The 22,794-nt window shown below is 43.9% G+C and overlaps 1 protein-coding gene across 1 annotated transcript; it reads right to left on the reverse strand.

Annotated features, from left to right (window-relative positions):
- Window positions 1-4,080: 4,080 nt before the first annotated feature.
- Window positions 4,081-19,902, reverse strand: C6H11orf24 (chromosome 6 C11orf24 homolog). The gene is given in 5 exon segments (XM_038406061.1): window positions 4,081-5,935; window positions 7,147-7,263; window positions 17,301-17,383; window positions 17,385-17,467; window positions 19,870-19,902. Coding segments are annotated over 5 exon segments (1,527 nt in total). The 3' UTR covers window positions 4,081-4,724.
- Between the last annotated feature and the right edge of the window lie 2,892 nt (window positions 19,903-22,794).

The following is a 22,794-nucleotide window of genomic DNA, read 5'->3' on the forward strand; positions in this document are numbered from 1 at the left end:
AGAATGAAGGCTTGGAGTTTCACAGGACATGTGACTATGTCACCTGGTACTGGAATCCATCTTAAACCTCATGCTTTTCCATTTAGAAGGAGGGGTGGGGACCCAGAGAGACAAAAGATTCCTGCCTTGTGCCAAAGCTATAAAAGGGGGTAGAACAGAACAAAATAGGCAGCAGTCATGAGAAAGCCCCTAGCTACCACCTGAGCTGGAACAAGGACTATACCAGGGAAAGGATTGGGCCCAGACAAGGAAGGAGTCCAGTCTGTGAAAGAAGCTTATTAGAACATCTCCGAGGGTGAGATTTTTATCTGTATTCAGTTTCCTACTGTATTAGGCTTAGACTTGCGTGTTTTATTTTATTTTGCTTGGTAACTTACTTTGTTCTGTCTATAGTTACTTGGAACCACTTAAATCCTACTTTTTGTATTTAATAAAATTACTTTTTGCTTGTAAATTAACCCAGAGTAAGTAATTAATTCCTGGTTTCAGAGTAGCAGCCGTGTTAGTCTGTATTCGCAAAAAGAAAAGGAGTACTTGTGGCACCTTAGAGACTAACAAATTTATTAGAGCATAAGCTTTCGTGAGCTACAGCTCGCATCCGATGAAGTGAGCTGTAGCTCACGAAAGCTTATGCTCTAATAAATTTGTTAGTCTCTAAGGTGCCACAAGTACTCCTTTTTTTTAATTAATTCCTGGGAGAGCAAACAGCTGTGCATATCTCCCTATCAGTGTTATAGAGGACGAACAATTTATGAGTTTACCCTGTAAAAGCTATATACAGAGTAAAGCGTATTTATTTGGAGTTTGGATCCCATTGGGAATTGGGTATCTGAGTGCTAGAGATAGGAGCACTTTTTAGGCTGTTTTCATTTAAGCCTACAGCTTTTGGGAGATGTGGTTCAGACGCTAGGTCTGTGTTGGAGCAGACTGGTGTGTTTGGCTCAACAGGACAAGGTTCTGAAGGTCCAAGCTGCCAGGGAAAACAGGCTCAGAGATAGGATTGCCAACTGATGGGCTAAGACTAAGGGGGTTTCTGTGACCCAACTAGTCACAGGGTCAACCTTTGGAGTGTTGTCAAATTACTCCCTGGGGTCCTCCTGTACAACTCCCATGAAGGCAAGAGAGAGATGCAGGAGTGTAATGGAGATAAAATGTTACCTTCACTGTAGTTGTCAGTGATTCAGTAAGTTTGGTAAAAAAAAAAATTAGCTGGGAGGCAAGTTATCCTGTCTGGCTAATTTGTGTATGTTCAAATTACTTATACAGTTCCCAAAAGTGAGCTAGGGCTTTACAGATTATACATACATACATACATACATATATATAAAAAGACAAAGCTGTACCCTGGAGAGTTCTTTGGATTGACGTGACACAATCTTTATTATTGGCGATAACGGATGATTCAGAAAGAACACAGCTAGACTTTCAGAGGGCCAGGCTGAGATTTTTGTATCTTGTTATTTGTAAACTGAGCTAACCTGATATGGAACCACACAATCAACATAGAACTGTCCACTGCCACTTGGCTAAGTAGAACCACTCTTCATTAAATTATCCATAATAATGATTCACAAAGATCTCTGGCTTGTGTGCAGCAACACATACAAAAGCATGACATGCTGGGGGTGCATTGCAATATAGTGGGAAAAAAATTCAGGACAGTAATGCCAGTTCCAACTCTGGTTTCCTCAACTCTAAATAAACTAAACAAGGTCAGGCCAAGTCAGTAGCTGGGTGGATGGGAGACCTAAATGGAAAACATAGGGCTGCTGAAACTGTGGAGTGCCCGTGATTAGCACACACTTCACTCTGAGTCGGTACCAAGTCTTATGGTGGTGGTTTCTTTCAGCTGTGATGCAAAAAAGCAGCATTCTGGAATGTGCCATTAGAAATCCCATAAGACTTGAAACCACAGGGTCCTGCCCTTCCTCCCTAAAACACATCATTTAAAAAAATATTTCTTATGGCTCATTCCATCCAAAAAATCAGTACAGCACTGGTGTGTGTTCACACAAAAGGGCACTAAATCAATGCAACCTCACATCATGAAGTGGTGTACTGCCCCAGACAGGGTTGTGTCCAGTGTTAGTCTTCTACTGTCAAAATCGTCCACAGAAGACCAAGGGATACAGTGAGATGCAAGGTAGCATTCGTTGCAGAAATAAAAGTTTTGCAAACATTTTCATGATAAACTGAATTAGAGGAGATTGGACAGTCATATTTGAATGTATGGAGAACACAGTGAAAATGGATCAGCTCTTACTTTTAAAATTGTTGCCCAATACCAGAAACAAGTGTCATTTGAGGGCAATAAAGGGCAGCACTGATGTTATTTCAAAGAAACAAGTATATGTACATCCTGCAGCAAAGACTTTGCTGCCACATGCAAGGCTGGACCGAGGCAGACGCACTATAGGTCCATGCAGAGGGCCCCACCTCTAGGAGTCGCACGATTACATCAGAATCTCGGGTTTCCATTTTCAAAATAAATTTCTAGACCTCATGGTTGAAGATTGAAATGTGACTCAAGCGTAAGCAATGCTGTGATATCTTCAGGCAGCTTGAAACAATAGCTTAGAGAGCCCAATGCATTTCAGTGGGATGTTAACATCCAGGGGGGAGAGGGGTGGGGAAAGAGACACCTTGCCAACTCCATTCCAGCAACAGACTGTATGTGATGGGAGGAGAAAAGTTCTGGGTCAGTGCCTGGAGATGGGAGGAAAGGGGAGAGAGTGGATTACAGTTCCTGCCCACCATGAGGAACGGCCATCCAAATTTAAACAATCTCAAAATCCCACACTGAAGAATTACAGGTGTTTGAGGAAATGATGTGTATCCATCTACAAGGAAATCTTGATCTGCATAGGGATTGCACTCATGCAAGTTGAGATCATGTTGAGTTTTGTGCCCTACATTGACCTTAAGTAGCTGCAGGAAAAAAAAACTCGAATAACCTGAAACGTGCTCTATTCACTTGGCATGCAGCACATCCAATGCATGTGTGTTTTAATTTCAAACTTATCAGGAGACAGGCAAACCAGTTCAGTTTGAAAAAGTTTAGTTAACTTCACCACCCACCCAATTTGCTCTCATTAATAGCCCACCTCTGCACTTTGATTCTGGCCACAAAGCAGCAAAATACCATAAGAAAGGCCGGAAATGTCATAAGAAAAACCTGACTGGAAGCAGCAAATACTGGAAATCTTGCAAGAAAACGTGTGCTCTTGTGGGAAAGTTTCATCCAAATTTTGCAGAGTCAAGAAGTTTGGATGAACAACTACACCAAGCCCAGGCCTTCTGAGGTTCGTCTGTCACTAGGCCCTAGAGTACTTGGGAAGGAAACTGATTCTAGTCAAAGGTGGGCTGTCAAAGCTAGTAAAAATGGCAAGCATATTTTGGTGCAGTTTTCTATTAATGTTAACATTTCAGCCAAAGGAGATATTTTAGTCAGCCCAGAACATTCGTGGAGGATCATTACATGTATTTATGGCACCCCCTTGACTATGGTCCTGATGCAGGGCACCTCAGGAAGAGGCTAATTGCTTTTGAGATAGCAGTAAAAAGCAAGCCTTCGTGCTTGCCAACATCCCAACCTTGCACTGGTTTTGTGGCTAGGACAATGTGGCAAATGCATGTTTTCCTTGGCTAGTGGACAGGAGGCCAAATTCTCATGGGCTGGTTGCAGGATGAGGTACTCAGTTGGAAAAGACTGCGAGGATCAGATCCATGCAAGCTTTCCCCCCAAATCTGAACTGAATGCAAACTCATTGCAGACTCCAATCCTGCACTGAAGTCAACATGCTCTATGCAGGTGAACAGGACTGTGCACCTACAGCTCATTTGCAGGATTCGGTCCTCAGAGAATGAAAGCTTTATCCTGAAAGATTAGCATTTCTGGTGTGCTACTCTATGCCACCAGTGGGCTTGAGGGCATTCAACCGTATGCAGGGGATTGGGCCCTAAGCTTGGAATTGTCCTGCTGAGCTAGTTCTATAAGCTGCGAAGAAATACCAGCTCACTTGCAAGATGTGTTTTGGGGGCGGGATGGGGAGGGGGAATATAGACAAATACAACATTGCATGCCCTCCAGGTCCCCTTTTATTGAGTGACTGAATACAAAAATAAGACCATATAGGTGCACAAATGGAATGATCTGCACCTTGGGAAGAACCATCTTAAATCAGCGGTAAGCACTGTGTTAATAGCATCTTGTAAACAGTTCTCTTCACAAGCAGGAAGCTTCTTGAAACACAATGCTCACAATTAAAACTCCCCAACAGTCAGAGTAATACTTAGCACTTCTCATTCTGTGATCCCAAAGTGCTACATAGAAGGTGGGTGAGCATTATCATTCCCATTTTACAAATGGGAATATGCGTGAAATTAACAAAACCCAAGAAACTGAAATCAAATGTAAACACAGAGCTTAGGAAGCACATACCATTCTCAGAGGGAAATGGCTCACCCCGGTAGCTTCATTTTACAATGCAAAAATCATTGGCAGAAGCACGGTTGGAAGGGTTCAAGAAATGACTTCCGCTCTTATGGCAACCGGTTACAGTTGATAAAAAAATTTATAGAATACATGGCATTTCTCCTAAATTGCACCAGAAGTAATTTGGAAGCACTTTCAGTTTGTCTTATAAGCAAACAGGGGAAAGAACAAGCCACAGGCTTCCCATCTCCTTGATACGTATTTAAGCCTCTCTCAGCACCCCAGCCTCTCACATTTCTGAGTCTGCGTACATTCCATTGATTAAGTAGTCCACTTGCGTATAGTCCTTTTTCTTATAGCTTTCATAGGCCTGCATGGCAAATAGAACTAAGACTGTTATGAAAAAAATGATACCAAATAGAAGTACTGCCAGGAGTGAACTGGTGTCCACCAAGTACTGAGTCAGAGGCCCAGTGGCAATCAGCAGATTGTCATAGTCTGTGTTTTGCTGACCTCTGCCAATGCCCAAGGCTGATGTTTTGGGTGCATTTGTTGGACCCATGGTGGTAAGCTTAGTCAAGGAAGTACTATATGTTGTTATCACCCCAGGCCCAGTGGTGGCCTTTGTCATTGGTTGGTTAGTTGCTGAAGTCTTTGTTCGGACTGGGATAGTAGGAGATGGCTTACCCGTGATATTCTGGGGCCTGTCCACTGTAGTTGTCAGGGGCTCAAGAGTTGATGAAGTAGCTTTGATTGTTGGCATTGTGGGACTGGCACTCTCTGAAGACGGATTGGTGACTGCAGAATCTGGGGAATGTGTTTTCAAGTCCTGTAGGCTGTCGGTGGTTGTCACTATAGATAAGCTTGTTGTCAATGGGCCAACCCCCACATTATTAACGTTGCTAGGGGTGGGAGTGCTGTGCGTGGCATCCCAGTGCAACCAGGAGGCAACGGTTGCATTGGAATGTTCTGTTTGGGACACTACAATCCTCATTTTCAATTCAGAAGTAGCAATAGCAGTTTGAGACAAGGGAGCTGGTGCCTTTGTAGTTCCTGAAGTGAACACCTTATTACTTGTCTTTTCAAAGGTGGCTGTGGGCGTGGAGCTAGAAGTATCATTATTTGAAATGAGAGAAGAGGCAGCTGGAGACGTGGTGCTGGTAAGGATAGTGGAATTATCTGTCAGAAGCCCAAGCATCCCTGCAGTTTCATTATCTGTGGCTAATGGAGTAGTTGTACTTATCTCACCTGGGGTTCCCTTGGTGGATTGGGCGATTGTGGCGGTGGTTGTGGCTTTAGTGGTGGTGGTGGTTGTGGCAGTAGTTGTAATTACTGCTGATGCGGTCGTTCTGGTACCTGTCATTACAGTCCTTACTTGAGCTGATGGTGAAGGTGGCACTGTTGCTCGACTCTCTGTCTGGTTTTCTTGGCTTGTGTTAGAGACTACTTGCCTGCCGGTTTGGCCAGGTGGCTGTGCTTCTCTTTTCTTAAGGACAAGTTCTTTGAAAACAAAACACAAGGAAGTCCAGAAGTTCAAAAAGCAGTTGGCCTAATTCTGATCTCATTCACACAGAGGTAAGTCAGGAGTACCTCCTGAAGCAGATGGCATGCAGCTTACTTCAATGGAGTTATGCCCTATTTACTCCAATGTAAATAAGATCACAATCAAACCCAGCATATCCTCTATTTGTGTAAAGCCCTCTAATAAGCTGACCCCTTTCCTGGGTTACCCTCTATGCCAGGCACCTCTGTCATGCGTGTCTCCAGGACTGGAACCCTCTGAATTGCTCAAAGGAAGGGTAACACTTCACCTCTCAAACTGGTTCTCAAAAGCAGAGCAGCAGTATCCCTCACTCTGACCTGAGCAGTGACAGTCAGAAGCCAAAGGCCTGTGCTCTTATATGTTAAAAGGCACCATTCAAGGCCTTTATTTAGGTCCATAATTTAACCCCTCTTAAAACTTTTTGAAAGATTTCTCTTAAATACGTAAGGTGCCTCAGCTGATGATCAGGCTTTTAGCAGCATGAATCCCATAAGCATTAAAAGAGTTAAGCCATTAAATCCCCAAGCAACCTTTGACAACGCAAAATGAACCACGGACGAGCTCGAGGGAGGTTTTTTTTTTTTTTAAATTTGTGTACAGAGGAATTTTTAAACACATTTTAAGATTGGTTCCCCAATTGCCAACAAGCTCCATTTCATTGTGGTGTCACTTAACTAAAATTGAAGCCCCTGCTGTTGTAAAACCATGGCTAGCAATTGCAGCTAATGTCTTTCTGATTACCCATGCAGCCTGCCACTTCTGGCATGACATCCTGGAAGTCAAAGGAAATCCAATCCCAAGGTATCCTCCTTTCAGGGTTCCCCCACCCCGTTTTATTTATTTATTTTTTAAAGTCCTTCTGGTTATGTCTTCCAAAAGAACAGAGTATAGGGTGAGATAGGTGAGCCCTTTCACAGGGACAGGCTAAAAATTACATTTCTTTAAAAGCCATACCATGTTCTTTCAATATTACAACTACCAGAAGAGACAATGGGACAAATCTTCCAATGGACAGATTCTGAAGTACAAACATATCCTGTGCTCCCCCTTCTCAGCCAGAGGTGCAGCAAAGCGCTGAGTATATGGTATTTAGTATGATGCAATCTTTTTATCTTAAAAGGTGACTGCGCCATCTCGTTTTACCAGGAGCCCGACAGTGTAAAATTACCTCCAAGTAGATCTGTAATGTCCTGAGTGCTGGCATTCTGACACACATACAGATGGCGACAGTGTAAAAGGGCACAGCGATTCTGATAGAACACTGACCAGTTGCAGTAACGGTTACCTAAAACACAAGATAAGAGGCCACATAAATAGAAGGAAGTCCTGATTTTAAAAAAACCACCAGACCCAGTGTGGTCCTGGGATTTTACCCTTGGCAAAGAGATTTAAAAAAAAAAAAAAAACTCTGTGCCATGAGTTTTTTCTTTACACAATAGAAAAATGGACCAAAATGTGCTATATGCAAAGCTCTCTACTTTGTGGTTTCAATTCCAAGTTAACTTGAGCGTCCTACAAACTTCATAACAGGAACCTCTGTATGAAACCCATAACAATCAGCGTTCCAGCAGGATCACATTCAGACTTGGCCCAAGTGGCTGGAATTCCAGTGAAACCAATGGAGCTGCACCAGGTTTGAATTTGGCCCAGGTAGGTCAGTTCACGGAGCTCCCCACTTGAGTCCATTGGAACCAAATATATCACCTTGAGTAGCCCAACAGCCCTGCTACGGGCCAATTAAAAAAAAAAAGCAAGCATTAGAGGAGTCCTACCTGACTTCATCTGCTGGAAAGGTCACATCATGACTAAAATGTGTACCCCTTTTAAGACAGCGCCGAGAGAGAGCTCTCTTTACTGGTCTCTTCCCCAACACCACAAACTAATGCACTCTGGAAAGTATGCATCTTCCCCCACTCCACAAACTAATGCACTCCGGAAAGTCCCAAAGTACGTGAAATGATCGTGACTGTGACCCTAGGACAGGGGAGGGCAAACTATGGCCTGCGAGCCAGATCCAGCCTGTCAGATCTTTCAAACTGCCGCCCACCCCGCAGCTCCCATTGGCCGGGAACGGGGAACCGCAGCCAATGGGAGCCTTGGGGGTGGAACCTGCTGCAGGCAAGGGCAGCACGGCAGAGCTGCCTGCCCCACTCCACCCCCAGGAACCACTGCCAGACATGCTGGGCCCCTGCCCTGAGCCCCTGGTGCACCAGCACCCCAACCCCCTGACATGAGCCCTCTCCTGCACCCCCGCCCCTGCCATGAGCCCCCTAACCCCCTGCCTTGAGCTCCCTGCCCTGAGCTCCCTCCCGCAGCCCAACCACCTGCCCTGAGCCCTGTCCTGTAACCCACACCCCTTGCCGAGCCCCTTCCTGCACACTGCATTGCCTCCCACACCCCACACGCCCTCCCTCACCCCAACCCCCTGCCCCAGCCCTATATTCATGGCCCTGCATGCAATTTCTCCACCCAGCTGTGGCCCTTGGGCCAAAAAGTTTACCTACCCCTGCCCTAAGAGTATGTTTACTCTGCAATAAAAGACCCATAGCATAGTTGTGGCTGGCCAGGCTTGGGCTGGAGTCCAGGCTCTGAGACTCCCTGAGGGGAGAGGACATCAGAGCACAGGCTCCAGCCTGTGCCCAAATATCTACATTGCATTTTTTAGCCCCACCCCAACCGTCCCAGGCTCTGAGACTTGGTGCCACGGGTTTTTTAATTGAAGTGTAGAATGTATCCTAAGATCTGTCCAATGCCCACTGGCAAAGGGTTCACTGCCATGTAAGAGGAACGCCTATCAGGCCTGAAACTCTCTACACCTAACACATGGCCATCATATTTACCTATAAAAAACGTGTAAGATATCAAAGGAAAGCTGGTGACATACTGGTCATTAATATCACTGTGAAATGTATGCATCAGGAAAGAATTATGGATACTTACTGATATTATGCTTTAAAATCTGTAACCAAACAAAGGGAAAAACAGATTTCCTTTCAGAAAGAGGGAGGAATAGTTATCTCCTTGTCTCTAATGCAAATTGAGCGTGGTGATGCCAGGAGGCATTGTAGAGAAACAGGAGAACAAATTAACATGAAGATGTGGAATCAGAATAGGAAGACACGGGTTCATCGTGACTCTAGTGACAAAGACAAACTTTGGAGAAAATAGAGAGAAGCAAGACAACATTTTGTTATTTTAATGAGGACAAAGAGTTCAGCACTATTAGCATTCCATGAATGGGGTAGGTGATGCTGAAAGGTTGCATACGGTAAAAAGCTTCTCTTAGACAAGGACTGTAACCTGTTAAGTTTTAGTCTCCAAAAAGTGTGATTATAGTTTTATTTGTAACCATCTTCCTGTTTCTATTATCTCTGCTTAGTATCACTTAAATCTCTATTCTTTATTAATAAACTTATTTTTATTTTATCATAAACTCATATTAGATGGAGGTTTGCACCCTCAGCTGAGCCAAGTGTGTATTCTGTCTTTTCTGAAAGAGCGGGCTTGGTATTTCTGTCGGCATCCAGTGACAGGGGCTGGATGCTGCATGGAGATGCTTCTGAAGGGTCCAGGAACTGAAACACACCAAGCATTAACCTGTAAGGCAAAGTGAGGATTGGCAGAGTCCTAAGGAGTTTGTTTGGCTGGCTAACAGCCTAAGGTGGCAGGAAGCTGTAAGATAGTATAGCAAAAGAAGGATTTGTTGGTGCTAAGGCAGAAGGGTAAGAGTGATTTACAGTTCTGGACCCCCAAGAGAGTGCGTCAGTGACCTAATGAAATATAGTCAAGTGAACGTGGGAGGAGACTGTACAGGATGGCTGGCCAGAAAATGGGAAGTGCTTAGAACAAAGTCACAATGGACTAGTCAGGCAGTGTCCAATTGGTCAGTCAGAAGCCAATTACACTGTACTCATTACTCCTGACAGAATTCTGCACCCCTGGGGGGGAGGGGGGCTGGGCATACATGCCAACAAGCGAGAGAGAGCACGAGCGCCTCTGTCCCTCTTGCGTGCTACTACAGCTCGCTGGCGTGGAAGAGTAGAGGTTTTATTATGCACGAGGCAAGCAAGAGTCAGAAATGTAGCAGCCTGCGTGAGTTAACTGATCTCATTCTCTGAGGCAGACATGTAGCAGCCTGCCTACATAGTAACACTGTTAATGTTCCTATTGTTAGTTAATGGTTTCCATTCTCAGTCAATTGTCCCAGGAGTATAAAACCTGTTAAAGGTTTAAGGCCCCTACACTGCCAGAGTGATGTAAAGGAGCCTTATTATAAATGACAGTGAGGGAATCCTCAGTTAGGAAGGTCTATGTGCGTTCTCACTTTTTTCCTGTGCCAAAGTAGCACAATGGGGTTAGATTACAGAGCAGGATTTATTTTACTTATCCATTAAAAAAAAAAAAAAAAGACTGAGGGCAAATAAAACATTTACCAAGCAGTCAAAGTGTCAGGATAATCACAACCAAGCACTTTCCAAAGTGCCCAGCCAGGTCGAGGACAATGATTAGCAAAACTGTACGACTTTCATGTGTGAAAGTCTGAACAATTTAAAATGACATTTTTATCTTTTTTTTTATTTGCGGTTTGGTGTTCTGTAATGTAATTTAGATGAAAATCCAGAATTACAACTGGAATGCAGGGTATTAGTTACCAAGTATTTGTAACTTAACTTTCATGTGTTTAGGAAATGCTGAATATTTGTGACTTTTTTCTGTATTGTAGTTTAAATAAATTACCAAAACAATTGAAACTGGTGTGATTATATTGCATTATTTTGACAAATAAAATAAGCAGATTTTTTTTTGGCATAGAATCCAGCCAGGAGTAACTCATACATACTGGTACACGGAGTGATTCACCTTCATACACTCCTTAAAACATTAAGTGTCAACAGGGGGAAGAGCAATCATATGCTGCATGTAGTGTGTTTTTTATTTAAAGTTATCCCCAAAGCCAATAGTCCTCACGAAGGATTAAGACCATGGCAATCCTGAAATGATAAAAATAAGCCATTTACATTACCTGAGAATAAGAAATTTTCTAGATGCTTTTTTAACTTGTGTGGAGGGGGGAAAAAAGCCTTTACATTCTTCGGCAGCTCAGAAAACAGCCCAATGGAATTTCCCTGAGTTGCCTGGTGATCGGAGCATTCAGCGCTTCTCAGGGTCAGGCCCTTAAGACTCTAAGCCACTTGGGCCAGAAATGACATCTTCAATTCAGTTGTATAGGACAGAACACACCCACGGTGCATGGCAAATTATAATCCACTGGCACGCATCAGGGCAGAAGCTGATCGTGGCAGGGGTTAGGAAGGAATTTTTCACCCCATACATTACGTGCACAATTGGTCAGGTGTGTAAGATTCATAGATACGAAGGTCAGAAGGGACCATTCTGATCATCTAGTCCGACCTCCTGCACAACACAGGCCACAGAATCTCACCCACCCGCTCCTACAAAAAACCTCACCTATATCTGAGCTATTGAAGTCCTTAAATCATGGTTTAAAGACTTCAAGGAGCAGAGAAGCCTCCAGCAAGTGACCCGTGCCCCATGCTTCAGAGGAAGGCGAAAAACCTCCAGGGCCTCTCCAATCTGCCCTGGAGGAAAATTCCTTCCCAACCCCAAACACGGCGATCAGCCAAACCCTGAGCATATGGGCAAGATTCACCAGCCAGATACTACAGAAAATTCTTTCCTGGGTAACTCAGATCCCATCCATCTAATATCCCATCTCAGGGGATTAGTCCTATTTACCTGAATATTTAAAGATCAATTACTTACCAAAATCACATTATCCCATCATACCATCTCCTCGATCTTATCGAGTAGAATCTTAAAACCAGATAGATCTTTTGCCCCCACTGCTTCCCTTGGAAGGCTATTCCAAAACTTCACTCCTCTGATGGTTAGAAACCTTCGTCTAATTTCAAATCTAAACTTCCTGGTGGCCAGTTTATACCCATTTGTTTTTGTGTCCACATTGGTGCTGAGCTTAAATAATTCCTCTCCCTCTCCTGTATTTATCCCTCTGATATATTTATAGAGAGCAATCATATCTCCCCTCAACCTTCTTTTAGTTAGGCTAAACAAGCCAAGCTCCTTAAGTCTCCTTTCATAAGACAAGTTTTCCATTCCTCGGATCATCCTAGTAGCCCTTCTCTGAACCTGCTCCAGTTTGAATTCATGCTTTTTAAACATGGGAGACCAGAACTGCACACAGTATTCTAGGTGAGGTCTCACCAGTGCCTTGTATAATGGTACTAAAACCTCCTTATCCCTACTGGAAATGCCTCTCCTGATGCATCCCAAAACCACATTAGCTTTTTTCATAGCCATATCACATTGGCAGCTCATAGTCATCCTATGATCAACCAATACTCCAAGGTCCTTCTCCTCTTCCGTTACTTCTAATTGACGCATCCCCAACTTATAACTAAAATTCTTGTTATTAATCCCTAAATGCATAACCTTACACTTCTCACTATTAAATTTCATCCTATTACTCTTACTCCAGTTTACAAGGTCATCCAGATTCTCCTGTATAATATCCCGATCCTTCTCTGAATTGGCAATACCTCTCAGCTTTGTATCATCTGCAAACTTTATTAGCACACTCCACTTTTGTGCCAAGGTCAGTAATAAAAAGATTAAATAAGATTGGTCCCAAAACCGATCCCTGAGGAACTCCACTGGTAACCTCCCTCCAACCTGACAGTTCGCCTTTCAGTAGGACCCATTGCAGTCTCCCCTTTAACCAATTCCTTATTCACCTTTTGATGTTCATATTGATCCCCATCTTCTCTAATTTAACTAATAATTCCCCATGTGGCACGGTATCAAATGCCTTACTGAAATCTAGGTAAATTAGATCCACTGCATTTCCTTTATCTAAAAAATCTGTTACTGTTTCAAAAAAGGAGATTAGGTTGGTTTGGCACGATCTACCTTTTGTAAAACCATGTTGTATTTTGTCCCATTTACCATTGACTTCAATGTCCTTAACTAATTTCTCCTTCAAAATTTTTTCCAGGACCTTAGATACTACAGATGTCAAACTAACTGGCCTGTAGTTACTCGGATCACTTTTTTCCCCTTTCTTAAAAATAGGAACTATTTTAGCAATTCTCCAATCATTCGGTACTACTCCTGAGTTTACAGATTCATTAAAAATTCTTGCTAATGGGCTTGCAATTTCAGGTGCCAATTCCTTTAATATTCTTGGATGAAGATTATCTGGGCCCCCCGATTTAGTCCCATTAAGCTGTTTCAGTTTCGCTTCTACCTCAGATATGGTAATATCTGCCTCCATATTCTCATTCCCATTTGTCATGCTACCATTATCCCCAAGATCTTCTTTAGCCTTATTAAAGACTGAGGCAAAGTATTTGTTTAGATATTGGGCCATGCCTAGATTATCTTTAACCTCTACTCCATCCTCAGTGTTTAGCGGCCCCACTTCTTCTTTCTGGTAAAGTTTCCCAGTCCTACCATATCACCTGCCTTTGAAGCACCACAGAATACCACGCTAACTGACTGAACTGGTATCACAAATCCTGTGTTTGGGGGAGGAAAAGCCCCAAATACCCAACAACATATTTTCTACCTTGTCTGTATACTCAATTAGTAAGTTACTGGAGATTAAAAAAAAAAATGGGACAAAGAAAAACCACTCAAAGCTACTTTAAAGGGAATCATGCAGGGGGGGCAGGACCCAAGATCTGCCCCTCCACAGGATGGACTTTTTAAACACAATATATATTAAAAAAAAAAATCTCAGCCTCTGAGACTAGGAACAGAACTGTGAAGATCTCTGCAGACAAGCAGGAACAAAGCCTGCAGGTGAGCAAGGATGCTGGCTTATGTGGACATGCTAATGCTGTCCCTCCATTCTCCTGTACTGGGTAGAATGTCCAATAATTATGACATAGTAGCTCTGCTCTTCTCAGCGAGCTGGGGATTGAAGTTTCCTGAAATCCGGTGCTCCAGAACACATAAGTATTCCCTGTTTCAGCCTCTAGCTGGATAAAAAAACCTCCAGAACTATGCAACATACACAAGCCAATCCCCTCCCCAATACCAATCCCTCCCACTCGAGTCATTGGTTTTGCTCATCCAGTACCTGGGAATTCCAGGCCCCAGTATCCTTGCCAAAAGATGAGAGATTTCTCCATCATTATTTCCATCATGGTAGCATCGGGAGGCACTAGCCTAAACCCCCTTGTGCTAGGCAGCATACAAGCATATAACAAAGACTGTCCCTACCCCAAAGAGTTTACAATCCAGTAGCAACTCTTCCCCAGTGAAGAAACATTTGTTTTGGTTTAAAGTGCTTGATCAGTGTAGTTTATTCCCATATGAGAAGGGGAATAAGCTATATGTGTAAATCACCTTCATACCAGTCTAACTGCTTCCACACTAGGGTTTATAACAATAGAACTATATAGGTTAAAAAAAAAAAATCACCCCTGAACTGGCATAGTTATACCGGTATAACTTTTCTAGTTTAGACCAGGCCTAACAATACAGATGGATACCTTCATGTTGTTCAAATCTCATGCTTCAGGGCTTAAGTAGGGGTTAGGAAAGGAATCCACACCCTTCTCCAATTTATTTTGGATTTGGGTTTTTTGGTCTTCCTCTGAAGCATCAGAGATGGCCACAGCTGGAGATGAGAGAGACTTGGCCGAGTGGGACAGTGCTTTAAAAGATGGTACTGAGAATGCTCAGGACCTAATTGATCGCTATTTTTGGAGTCAGAAAGGAATTTCCCCCATCAGATTAGTGGTAATCACAGTTTTTCCCCCCACCTTCCTCTGTAGCATGTGAGTGAGGGTGACTTACTAGAATTATCTAGGTCTCTCTCACTAACTCAATTCCCTGCCATTACAAGGGCTTCAGGCAGTGGTGCGCCTTGACCCCTCCTATTCTCTGCCTGTGGCACCGAATAGTTTAGTCTTTGGTTGTAACACTTTGGCCTAATTTTAGTTGTTGGGGTTGGTAGGGAGGAGGGTTGTTGGGTGGGGTTGGTGGCCTGCGATATACAGGAGATCAGACTAGATGATTGGGTAGTCCCTTCTGGTCTTAAACTCTATGACCTTGTGCTCCCCTCATCCATTCGTAACAATGAGATATCAGAGGGGAGTAAAAAAAATAAATAAATAAAATTTAATTGGGGAGGGCAGAAGCACAGAACAAGAGATGTATTTTTGGATATGTAGCTCTAGTAATGTCCTTAAAATAACAGGTGAAAAGGAAGTGGGATTCATTCCTTTCTTTCCCAATAATCTTTCAGCACATAGTACATTCTTGCAGGAGCAGAGGTGACTGAGAAATTTGGAAAGCATACACCATCCATCCTGCATCTACCGTGACCAGGGTCAAACTGTGCCAGTCTTGTGTGAGATACCAAACCAGCACATCTCTGATGGCACCAATGGTTTTTACAAAATTGGATGGATTAACCCTTCCGCAAAGCTCTGATTCAGAAAAGCACTTAAGCACATGAAAGTACTGCAAATTCCAAGCATTCAAAAATCAGAAAGGCCCCCAAAAATCAGGAGACCAGCTTAAAAAACAAAAAAAAGTTTTCAAAAATGAAGAGATTCAAAATTCAGTATTTTCCTTACGATTCACATTTGCCAGCTTTTCTCTGCAGCCATGAGGGAGAATTTTTTTTTTTTCAATGAAACTGGGATTCTCATATAATCACATGACTCCAGGAGCAACAGGTGCTCCATAAATCAATAAAATCAGCATGTAGGTGCAGTGTCCCCCAAGGCTGACAGCTGGACGGGTAGAGGCCAAATTTTTCCAACTTTAGGACTTAAGTTCAGAACCTTGTAAGTGGTTACTCTTAGTGCCACACCTCCTGGTGTTACAGTGTTGCAGGGACTTCGCCTTTAGAACCTCCCACCCAGTGGCCACTTCCTGGGCCCTGTGATGATCCGTCTCTGTCCAAATCTTCCACGGCCTGGCCTGGCCTCTAGCCAGGTCAATTAGAAGTTCAATCCTCCTGCAGTTGGACATTTGGTTACCCTGAAAGTTCAAATAAACATCCAGACTAACAGTTCCTCTGCCCCTCTTTGGCTACACTGAAGTTCTCTGGCCCCGACTCCTGAGCCCTGCAGAGATTCTCCTATGTGGCTTCTTCCCAGCAGGTTTCCCCCCCACTCCCCAGGAACTCCAACAGCTTCCGTCAGGGATTTCCTTACAGGCCCTATCTCAGTTCTTTTCTTCTCACCACCCGCAAAACATTAGCCTGACCTGCTCCCTATAGGTCTCCTCCAGCTTGACTTGCCCAAACCCTTCCCAGGGAGGGAAATCTGTTGGCTCCCCTCTAGACCAAGTTCACAGTAGTTGGCCTCTCTCCAATATCCTGCCATTAGGGTCACTCATCAGGTCTCCATCATTCTCAGCTGGGGGATAACTGGCTAATCACAGGCAAGGCTGAGCCCAGCTTGCTGGAAAGGGCCAGCCAGCCTGTGACACACCTAAATAAATGGCCTGATTTTCCTGACACCTTTGAGGGAGGGAAGGGGGAAAAAAAAAACAAAAAAACAAAGCACACCACACCAAGCCACATATTTGCAAAATTCTGGGCATAAAATGCATTTTCGTGTTCCCCAAGGGCCTGACACGCCAGGGACTCCATTTGTTATGGAAGCTGAACTAAACCCTCTCAGAAACACATGAGTATCTCACACACTGCAGCACTGCTCTGACTCTTTACAGAGATCAAAGTTTTCAAAAAGTGATTTTTTGGGCCCAAATGGAGACACCTCAAAAGGGACCGATCAGAAAATGCTGAGCACCCACCCTCTGAAAACCTACGGCATCTCAAGTTATGCATCCAAAATATCACTAGTCAGTCACTTTACATGATCAATTCTCAGCCAAGCTAGTGCAGGGTTAAGCAACTAGCTTCTTTCAAGACAGAAAACATGCAAGTGCGAAGATCAGTGAGCAAAGATTGCTCAACCAACACAGCTGTCTGCTGTAGCAACATTCGCTTACAAACATCTGGCTGCATGGTACGTTGATAGAGTAAAGTTACCTCACACCATTCACACGCACACTATCAGCACTCACGCATGCTGCTTCTTATGGAAGCTAGAAAGGCCCTGGGAAATGGCTGCTCTGTTTTCAATTTAAACCAAAGCTGTCAGAAATTATTGAGCCACCACAGAACTGCACACAGAAGCCATAGCTATAAATGCTTGTAAACAAATGGAGTAAAAAGAAATGTGGGGGGGGTGGGGAAGAGCCTTTTAAGAACATGGAAACCCAGACAGATTTTATGCTAAAGAAAGACCAGCTCACCTGAAAGCGACAGGCCTTTACAAGCACGTCTGCACTGCTTTTCACTGCTCAGCCGGTTTATTCGTATCACCCGAGTGCCTCTCCTTTAAGGTGGAAATTCTGTTTTCAGATACGCACAGGGAAATCAACAGGAAAAATACAACACAGTCCACATCGTGAAGGCTGGCCTTGGAATCATGCTATTCTTCCCTAGAGCCGGTTGTGCAGGAGAAGCATTTGCCAATTACCTTCAGGTCCTAAGCAACATATCTGTCAAATGGAAATATTAAAAAAATATACAGATAGATCAAGGGGTTGCATTAAAAGATTTAAATAGTTCTTAACTCCTTTTCATCTATAGATCTCACAGCACTTTATAAAGGAAGGTAAGCATCATTATCTCCATTACACAGATAAAGAAACAGGCAGACAGAGGTGTAAGAAGTGACTTGCCCAAGGTCACACAGGTCAGTGGCAGAGCAAGAACTAGAATTCTGATCTCCTTAGTCCAACACTTTACACACTGGATCATGCTGAAAACCACACGAGACAGAAGCTGCAGCTCCTAGCTCACAGTTTAGGAACTAAGTTTCCAAAGGTCCCAAGTCAAGATGTTTTAAGACCCACACATGCGCAACGTATTCTCCACACGGACATGAAAGAGCTATAGAAAATGTAATGAATTCCTCCCTATGTCATTCTGATCATGTCTGGGGGAGCTTGTCTAACCACTGTTGAAGCAGATCACGCAGAGGCTGAAATAGCACAGCGGGAGTCAACACAAACCATATGAAAAAGGTGATGAGATGAAAACATGTGAACTAATTCCAACAGATGTATCAAGATGTTAACTGATACCCCAAGCCAACATCAAACCAGGGAAGTAGGCTAATCCAGGTACAAAGCTGCACATTGCTAAATTGGGGCTTTAGAGACAGACATGCTGGCGAGCAGTGTTCAAAACAGTGAAATTAAAAGAAAAACCATGTTATACGCATAGCAAAGAGACTAAGCTGAGTGCTACAGTTCAGGACAGGTGTCAGAACCTACCCAAAGTTTAAACCCATGGTTTTCATTACTCCTTACATACACAGCACAGCTTATCTGGGAGGATGACTGCACATAGCCTCAAGTTTCTATCAGTTTGCAGCCTTTGTGATGGGAGGACGACATTTACGAATTACAGGCCCACATCAAGCAAGACGTGTGGGTTTCTCAGGCTGACGTACAAGCCCCACAGGAAACATGGGAGAGTGGACATGGCCACTGTGGTTGGATATAGGGGTACCTAGTCCTGCTAAAGTTGTGTCAACTTGGTAGGACAGGAGAAGAGTACAGGGATCTGTACACTTGATACATGCCTAAAACTGGCCCTGCTTTTATATGTCAGGAAATGCCCAAGAACAGTGGTCACCAACCGGTCGACAGCGATAGACCCTAGAGGATCTCCCAGTTGATCACGATCTCTGGCGGCACAGCGGGGCTCCTGCTAAGATGGGCTCCCTGCCTGCCCTGGCCCCAAGAAGCTCTTGGAAGCGGCCAGCGCAGCTGGGGTCTCCCTCCGCACGCTGCTCCTGCCTGCAAGCACCGGCCTCGCAGCTCCCATTGGCTAGGAACGGGGAGCTGTGGCCAATGGGAGCTGCAGGGGTGGTGCTTGCAGAGAGGGACAGCTTGTGGAGCCACGTGCCGAGCCCCCACAAGGAACTGCAGAGGCATGTTGGGCCCTTCCACCAGTGGCATGGGGCTGCGGTAGGCAGGGAATCTGCCTTAGCAATAAGTGCTGCCCAGCAGGAGGCTGCACCCCAAGCCCCAGACCTGAGTCCCCTCACAAAGCCAGCACCCTGTACCCCCTTCCTGCACCCTAACCCCCTTCCCCAGCCTGGAGCCCCCTCAAGAGCCCCACCCTGCACCCCTCCTGCACCCCAACCCTCTGCCCCAAGCTCAGCCCAGAGCCCCCCCCACACTGCGAACCCCTCAGCTCCAGTCCAGACCCCACACCCCCACCCCAGCAAAAGTGAGTGGGGGGGAGGGAAGAGAGATGGAGTGAGTGGGGCAGGGCTTTGGGGAAGGAGCGGGGCAGATCCTGGGGTCCCTTAAATTCAAAAAGCGATCTTGGGTGTAAAAAGGTTGGAGACTGCTGCCCAAGAATATTCAAGTAACAACTGGCTCAGTGCCGCTTTCAGTTTCCTGCCCTTTCCAAAGGTTATTTAAAAATTCCTTTTAATTCCAAATCGAGCTATGAGTCCAGGTAACCCAGGAAACTCCAAGAGATCACACACTGTCCCAGTGGTTAGTGGACCAAATTCACACTGCTCGTAGTCTAGCAGACTTTGTTCCTCTATATGCAGCTAAGTGGGCAATGTCCCTTCCCACATTCCTAGCAAGAACAATAGGTCCTTGTCCAATACCTGTTCCCATTGAAGTCAGTGGAAAAATTACCATGGACTTCAGTAGACTTTGGATGAATCATGCCCTTACCTTGTAACTGGAGTGATTCTGCTACCTCAGAACTTGAAGTCTCAGAGGTAAGCCTGTACTTAAAAAGAATTCAGCATGGACTAGATTGGATGCTTCCAGGGCTTTTCCCTACAGGACTTTCAGAGCCATCCTCCTCCTTCCTCATTTAAGCAAGTCACAAACATCTCACAGGCAGGTATGACTCCTCAGCTGGAGCTCTCTGTAAAAATGCAAGCATGTTCCACAACAAGGTGTGTGTGTGAAGAGTGGGCATACCATAGAGGAGGATTATCTGACCATCTTCCTGTCCAGTCAGAAAGGAGGTTTCCTTGGTGTCCTGTTATAGCTATCAACACGATGAGTCTCTCCAATCAGTGCCATCCTTACAGTTTGAGAATCTCTGAAGTTGAGGATTCTGAGAAAGCACTGACCAATGCTTACCAGCTCATTGTACCTATCCATATATTGCTACAGTTCATCTGGGGCTGTGGAATCTGGGTGCTAATTTTTCTTGGTCATTTACATTTTCAGAACCTTGCACAAGGGATTAGATTCACCAAAATGTAGGACTGGAAGGGACCTCAATAAATCACCTAATCCAGTCCCCTGCACTGGGTCAGGACTAACTATTATCTAGACCATCTCTGACAGGTGTTTGTCTAACCGTTCTTAAAAACCTTCAGTGATGGAGATTCCAAAACATCCGTAGGTGATTTGTTTCAGTACTCAACAACCCCTGCAAATCAGAAGTTTTTCCTAATGTCTAACCTAAATCTCCCTTGTGAAAATTTAAGCCCATTACTTCTTGTCCTATCCTCAGTGGATGAGGAGAACAATTTATCACCCTCCTCTTTAAAACCACCTTTTATATATTTGAAGACTGTTATATCCCTTCTCAGTCTTCTCTTTTCCAGACTAAACCCCAAAAATTTTTTTCCTAATATTTCCTCATAGGGCATGTTTTCTAGACCCTTAATTTTTGTTACTCTCCTTTGGACTTTCTCCAATTTGTTCACCTCTTTCCCGAAGTGCGGTGGCCAGGACTGGACACACAACTCCTACTTGAGGCCTTATTAGTGCTGAGTAGCATGGAAGAATTACTCCTCATATCTTGCTTACAACACTCCTGCTAATACATCCCAGAATAACGTTCACCTTTTTTGCATCAACATTACATTGACAACTCATTTAGTTGGCGATCCACTATAACCCCCCGATCTTTTTCTGCAGTACTCCTGCCTAGCCAGTTATTTGCCATTTTGCATTTGTGCAATTAATTATTCCTTCCTAAGTGGAGTACTTTGTATTTGTCCTTATTTAATTTTATTCTATTTATTTCAGGCTATTTCTCCAGTTTGTCAAGATCATTTTAAATTCTAATCCTTGTCCTCCAAAGCACTTACAACTCCCCTTGGCTTGGCATCCTCCATGAACTTTCTAGTGTACGCTGTTTGCTATTATCCAAATCATTTATGAAGATACAGAATAGAACTGGTCCCAGGACAGACCCCTGCAGGACCCCATTCGATATGCTCTTCCAATTTGACTGTGAACCACTGATAACTACTAAGTATGGTTTTCCAGCCAGCTATGCATCCACCTTGTGGTAGGTTCACCTAGACTATATTTCCTAGTATGTTTATGAGAAGGTCATGTGAGAGAGTATCAAAAGCCTTATTAAAGTCGATAGCTAAACAAATCCCCACAACAGCCTACGAGGACGTAGGTCAGTAAGTCTGATTATCCCCATTTTACAGTGAAAGAAGCTGAGGCACAGACGTGATGCCAATTGCTCAAGCCAATAGAGCAGTAGTCCAGTGACAGACAGTAAGTGACTGAAGCAGGAACAGAACTTGGGAGCCCTATTCGCAGGGCACACAGGTCTGGTCTATTCCTAAAACCAAGCTATGTCTCTGAACATAGCTAAACCAACCTAAGCCTGGTGTAGACACCGGTAGGTTGACAGGAGAATTCTTCTGTTGACCTAGCTATTGCCTCTTGAGCGGATGGATTTACTACAGTGACAGAAAAAACCCTTTCTTTACTGCAGTAACTGTCTACACTACAGTGGCACAGCACTTGCAGTGTAGACGTATCCAAAGTCACAATGACTTAAATTTCAGCACATATCAACAGTCTATCCCAGTTATACTGCGAGCCTGCTCAAGAGATACAAAAGCTTTGTTCTGGTGAAAGGTGCTATTTTGTGCTCATGGCAAACACACTTAAATTGTCTGAAGTCACAAGAGAAAGGTGCACCTCTAATTTTAGCTGCATGCTCTTCTTGAGCTGTAGCCTGTAGCAGACAATGCAGCTCCACATTCTCTATGTGCAAGCAGGTTTTACGCCTCAGCCAAGAGTTCACACTCCAGCCAGCCCTCCTGCTGGTTAGAAATATTTCTGGGACTGACTTGGCAAGAGTAGACTTGTTAGAGAAATGCAGCTCGTGAGCCCCATCTAGTCTTGTTCCAAGAGAACTGCTCCTGCTTTCCTTTTAGGATTTGCTAAGGCCCTGTTTACATTATGTATTGGTATGACAACACTCATGTTGCTGCTCATACAGACCCATAATGTAGATGTGCTGCACGGGTAAGCAGTTGTAATAAGAGGGCAAAAAAAGCAGGGCTTACTCCATTTTTTAAAACAGGAAACCAAAAAAAATACATAAACTTTTCATAATATTTAGCCATTTGTTATCAAATCTTAGCTATAACTTTAAACATGAAGTGAGCTGTAGCTCACGAAAGCTTATGCTCAAATAAATTTGTTAATCTCTAAGGTGCCAAAAGTCCTCCTTTTCTTTTAAACATTGAATTATATAGAAAATGTTAAAATATAAATCAATTTGAACTATACAATTTACAAACAAATTTGCTTATAACATCCAACTCAAGAAAATTATTAAAATAAGGAAGAATAGAAGCATAATTCAGGGGAGGGGAATAGAGACAGAAAGGGCAGGAAGTGGGTAGAGAAGAAGTGGGGCCAGGCCCATGCACTTAATAGGATCATTCAGATACTTCCAGGAGAGCACCCCATCTCTCTGAAAATTTTTCTT

The sequence above is a fragment of the Dermochelys coriacea genome, chromosome 6 (genome assembly GCF_009764565.3).
Source record: "Dermochelys coriacea isolate rDerCor1 chromosome 6, rDerCor1.pri.v4, whole genome shotgun sequence".
Lineage (NCBI taxonomy): Eukaryota > Metazoa > Chordata > Testudines > Dermochelyidae > Dermochelys > Dermochelys coriacea.